At 51.4% G+C, this 5,420-nt stretch overlaps 1 protein-coding gene across 1 annotated transcript in view; it reads right to left on the bottom strand.

Annotated features, from left to right (window-relative positions):
- Positions 1-790: 790 nt before the first annotated feature.
- NUMBL (NUMB like, endocytic adaptor protein) overlaps positions 791-5,420 on the bottom strand; it is a 23,616-nt gene continuing 18,986 nt past the window's right edge. The window contains exons 9-10 of the mRNA XM_003802100.2: positions 3,465-3,587; positions 791-2,185 (exon numbers count right to left, since the gene is read on the bottom strand). Of these exons, the coding sequence (XP_003802148.1) occupies positions 1,542-2,185; positions 3,465-3,587 (767 nt within the window). The 3' untranslated portion in view covers positions 791-1,541. The remainder of the gene's footprint in view (positions 2,186-3,464; positions 3,588-5,420) is intronic.

The following is a 5,420-nucleotide window of genomic DNA, read 5'->3' as shown; positions in this document are numbered from 1 at the left end:
TCGCTTGAGCCCAGGAGTTGGAGGTTGCTGTGAGCTGTGATGCCACAGCACTCTACCCAGGGGGACAGCTTGAGGCTCTGTCTCAAAAAAAAAACCCAAAACTCTATAAAATTTATATGATCCAGGGAGCCATCAAATAGAATGCTAAACAGCTGGGCGCCTGTAACACAGTGCTTACAGCCACATATACCAAGGGTGGTGGGTTTGAACCTGGCCCAGGCCAGCTAAATGACTGCAACAAAAAAATAGCCAGGCATTGTGGTGTGGGCCTATAGTCCCAGCTACTTGGGAGGCTGAGGCGAGACAATTGCTTAAGCCCAAGAGTTTAAGGTTGCTGTGAGCTGTGATGCCACAGCACTCTACTGAGGGTGACACAGTGAGACTCTGTCTCAAAAAAAGAAAAATAGACGGCTAAACAACACACTGCCTGTCAGGTGACACATTAGCCTGAGTTATGGAAAATGCAACTAAAAAAACAAGAATTTGTCAGCATGGTTAAAGATGTACTATTACCAACCTGATTACCTAAAATATTAATATTGAAGTGTTAGCATTAGTTTATAATTTTTTTTAATTCCTAGGTTCAAAATTTGTCAGGAACAGAAATGGGGTGATTGATTTTGGCTCCTTTTAATGCCCAACTGGCAGGCGCTGAGTCAGCGATACCTGTGACCCTGTTATGACTCAGGGAAACCCTGTACTCCCTCTGGTTTTAGTAAATGACTCAGGAGGAAAAGCTCTGTGGCCATAAACCATCCCTACACACACCCTCTGCTCCCACGGGGCACCATTATATTCTTCCTTTATTGGCTGTCCTTGTATAATACAAATCTGCGAGTTTAGATACAAAAAAAATCTGGAAATAAAAGATAGAAAAGTACCCACCAGGCACCCCTTCCCCTTCTTTCCGGACCCCTTCCCAGAGGGCACCGACATGAGGTAACTGAGCATCTTCTTCCCCTCCCCTGCCTCCCAGGCCCCCAACTCGGCCCCTGCCCCAATGAGACCTGGGTCCCAGAGTGGGGGAGGCAACAGGGATGAGCACAGCATTGGCAGTGAACGCAGCAGGTGGGCAGAGGGAAGCCCTTAGCTTGTGCTGTGTATGGGGGAAGGAGATGATCAGATTTGGGGTGGGCACTCGTGTGGGGCCCTGCAAAGCCCCTAAGCAGCCATCCCTCCTCCATTCTGCCCAACACTGGAAGGTGGGAGGTCAAGAACAGAAACTGGGGGATGTGGCACGAACTGAGGGCATTCGGTGGGACTGTGGCCCTCCCCTGTGTCTGGGGTAGGGAAAGGGGTGTTGCCAGCCTATGTCTGGCAGTGAAATGGCTCCCTTAGCCAGGCTGGGTCAGTCCTGGAATTCTGTCCTGTCACGACCAGGGTGTCACAATGTTGGTTCTGTAGTGTTGGGGGTAGCTGAGAGAAGGGGTGTCGAGGAGGGGAGAGGCACAGCCTCAGGGAGCAGGACTAGGGGAGAGGTTGTGCCTCTACTCCCAGGCAGGGGGCACCTGGAGATGATGGGGTGGGCAGGGCAGCTCAGGCTACAGTTCAATCTCAAAGGTCTTCTGCAGGTCTCCAGAAAAGGGATTAGAAGGCTTCTCTACAGCAGGTTTGCCTTCTAATGCTGCCCACTGGGCCTCAAAGGGGTCCAACTCAGCTGGGACAGGCGCTGGCTCTGGAGGCCAGGGGGCCCCATTGGGGCGTGGGCGGGCCTGGCCCCCAGGGGCACTGGGTGCAGCAGGGGGTGGGAAGGCTCCAGCTTTTCCAAGAAGGGTGGCAGGCTGGGGCTGGAGCTGGGCAGCTGAGCAGAAGGCATTGGCCACCATCTGTGAGGGTGTGATGCCTACTACAGGCACCTGGGGCATGGGCGGGTAGCCCAAGCCCGGGTAGGCGGGCACGAAAGGGGGCTGCATGTGTGGGGGCGGCAGGAACATGGCCACCTGGGCAGGTGCTGTGTCGAAGGGCCCCACAGGGGCGGGGAAAGGCTGCAGGGCAGGAGGCATGGTGGGCACTGCAGGCACCGAGGCTGCCTGCTGCTGTTGCTGCTGCTGCTGCTGCTGCTGCTGGGCCTTGGCCACCTGGGATACTTCTTCCAGCCATCGCTCAGCCTCTGAAGGTGTCCGCTTGTGTCCAGGCTGGAAGGCAGTTGCAGGGGGCACGGTGGGCTCACCCCAAGCAGAAGTCCCTAGAGAGAAGAGAGGGGTAAGTGAGTGGCAAGGGCTTCCATGGAAGCAGCCCAAGCTGGTAATCAGGATGACGTGGGGCTTGCAGCACAGACATGGGGGCCAGACTGCCTCCCTTTGAATCCCAGCTCTGCTCCTCACTAGCTGTGTTGACTTTGGGCAAGTGATTTGACCATTCCGGACCACATAATGCAGGCATCTTCAAACTACGGCCTACGGGCCACATGCAGCCAGCCTAGGACATTTCTCTGACCCGCTGGGTGTTTTTGCCGCCGCTGCCTGTCCTGCTTACCAGCCAACTCATACCGGGGCCCACAGTCTGGCCCTCCAATGGTCTGAGGGACAGTGAACTGGCCCCCTGTTTAAAAAGTTTGAGGACCCCTGACATAATGGCTCTTCAGTGCTAAGAACATGTAATTCTGAGACTCTAAGGTTCTATGATGGAAAAGGCTAAGTAGGACCGACATCTGCCCAGTCCCACTGTTCTTCTGACTGGTCAGTGCCACGCCTAGAATTAAATATTTAGAATATCACACTTGATTCTAATATTTACAGAATATTCTGTTTTAGGAAGCCAGATTCTAAGATTGCATGGATTTTTCTCACAGTGCATTATTCTAATACAATGAGAAAATTCATCAGTCCTATTTGTGTCTTCTAAGATTCTAGAGTTCTACAGTTATACTGTTTGATACTCTGAGGTACCCCTGTGGTTCTAGGATAAGCCCATGGCTCTAAGAAGACCCAGGATTCTAAAGTGATTAAATGGTTCTAAAATGATCTTTTGGCTTGGCTTGGCCCCTGCAGCTCAGTGGCTAGGGCGCCAGCCACGTACACCGGAGCTAGCAGGTTCGAATCCAGCCCAGGACAACTACAATAAAAAAAAAAGCAGGGCATTGTAGCAGGCGCCTGTAGTCCCAGCTACTAGGGAGGCTGAGGCAAGAGAATCTCTTAAGCCCACGAGTTTGAGGTTGCTGTGAGCTGTGATGCCATGGCAGTCTACTGAGGGCAACATTGTAAGCTGTCTCAAAAAAAAAAAAGTCTCTTGGCTCTGAGGTGATCCCGTGATTCTAGGATAACCCCATGCCTATGAGATGACCTCAGGGTTCTAAGATGACCCCGTGGTTGTAAGATAATCTCATGGCTCTAAAATGATCTGTGGTTCTAAGGTGATGCCATGAAGGTTCTAAGCCTGTGAAATCCCCGGATTAGCCCTGAATGGAGAAGGGGAATGCAGGAGGGGCACTGAAGGGTGTCTGTCCCCAGAAGGGATAGATTCACCTGTTGTGGCAGATGGTGGAGCTGGTGCTGGTGATCCAGCACTCGCAAAAGACGAGCTGATCTGTGTGCACAAAGCATTGATGCTGTCGCTGTCACTGGTACCAGAAGGCTCCATCTCAGGTACTGGGAAGTAAGGGAAAGACAGAGGTTAGAAATAGGCCCAGGCCTGGACCCTACCTCTGTGCCCTCAGGTGGCCCTATATTCTGTCCCTCCCATAGTGCAGTTCCACCTTACAGTAACTAAGTGGCCATGGCCACAAAAATAACTGTGCCTGGCTCAGCACCCGTAGCACAGTGGTTATGCTGCTAGCCATATATACTGAAGTTGGCGGATTAGAACCTGGCCTAGGCCAGCTAACCAGCAATGACAATTGCCAAAAAAAAAAAAAAAAAAAAAGCCAGGCATTGTGGCAGGTGCCTGTAGTCCCAGCTACTTGGGAGAATGAGGCAAAAGAATCGCTTGAGCCCAAGAGTTTGAAGTTGCTGTGAGCTGTGATGCCATAGCACTCTACCAAGGGCGACATAATAAGACTGCCTCAAAAAAAAAAAAATTAACTGTGCCTATGTTTATGTGGCATCTGACTGGCACAACAGCCAAGTTGGTATGTGACATTTGATGGCTGACAGTGACAGCAACCCCAAGCCACGGACCTTAAGATCTGTGTGTGTCCACAAACAAGATGTTTACTGACATACATTAACCTTTATTTAAAATATGTCCAAGCTGTATGGCAAGAGTATGGATTAGTCAGAAGGGATACTGACTGTACTGCTGTTTGTTAGCTGGCCATCACCTGTCCTGGTTTGGGCAGAGAAGTGGGGCCCTGTCCTGGGCTGGCACACAGCAAACATCATGAGGGCAGAGAGCCTCTAGTCCAGCAAGACAGGAGGCATTGAGTAGGCATGGTGGCCCTGTGAGGGTGTGGGATGAACAAAGGTACCATCCAAGTAAACAATAAAGGACTGCCATGTGTGGTGTGTGACAAATGTCTGTGACATTTCAGCAAGTGGCTGCCTCTAAGAGAGCATGAGGCTGCTCCGGTGAGCATCAGAAGAAGTTGGCTGGAGGAGTTAGCAGGTGTGCTGTGCGAGGCCCAGGGAGGGGGCGCATGGTTTCTAGGTCAGTGTCTACAGTGCCTATGTGTGTTTGTCCAAATGGGCACATGGCTTCTGAGTGTGTGGCATCTCAGTGTGACTGAATCCAGGTTCTGGCATCCTGATATGTGATTCCCAAGCGTGAGTGAATCTGCCTGTGTATGACTGTTGAGTGTATATCACTCTGAGTTTGTGACTTCTGAGTGTGTGTGACACATGCATCAGAGTGTGACATCTGTGAGTCTCTGAAATTCCTCTGTAAATAGCAGATCATATCCAAGTGAGTGTGCAGCTGGCTGCCAGTGTATAAAGTTGCCAAATGAAGCCCGGGGAGCCCACAACATCTCAGGGAGTGCCTGCAGTGGCCCCAGGTATATGCTTAATGTCAGGCTGCACGAGAACAGTGAATGTGAGGGTGTGGAAGGGCCAAGAGATGCTGTAGACATGCAGCTATTGTATGTCACTGTCAACAAGCATTGGCATCTGCTCAACTGTCAACTTTTAGAGCAACCCAGACTCCTGGATACAGACCAATACCCTCCCGCACCAATCCGTGAGGCCAGAAGGGGTAGGTGTCATAGATTTGACATACAGAAGCAGGAGGGTGGCCAGACCGTATGGCTTCTCTGACTCCTGAGAGGAAGGTAGCCCTTCTGCCTCTCTGTCCCAAGCAAAAACTTCGTACTGTGCCATCTCTCTCTTCTCCCTTTCCTATGGCAGATGTTACTTTTTTTTTTTTTAAGACGGTCTCACTGTCACCATGGGTAGAGTGCCGTGGTGTCATAATTCATAGCAACCTCAAACTTTTGGGCTCTGGCTCGGTGCCTGTGGCTCAAGCGGCTAAGGCGCCAGCCACATACA

The sequence above is a fragment of the Otolemur garnettii genome, unplaced genomic scaffold (assembly GCF_000181295.1).
Source record: "Otolemur garnettii isolate 467f Iridium unplaced genomic scaffold, OtoGar3 scaffold00233, whole genome shotgun sequence".
NCBI classification, from domain to species: domain Eukaryota; kingdom Metazoa; phylum Chordata; class Mammalia; order Primates; family Galagidae; genus Otolemur; species Otolemur garnettii.
This window is presented reverse-complemented; position numbering and strand designations above follow the sequence as displayed.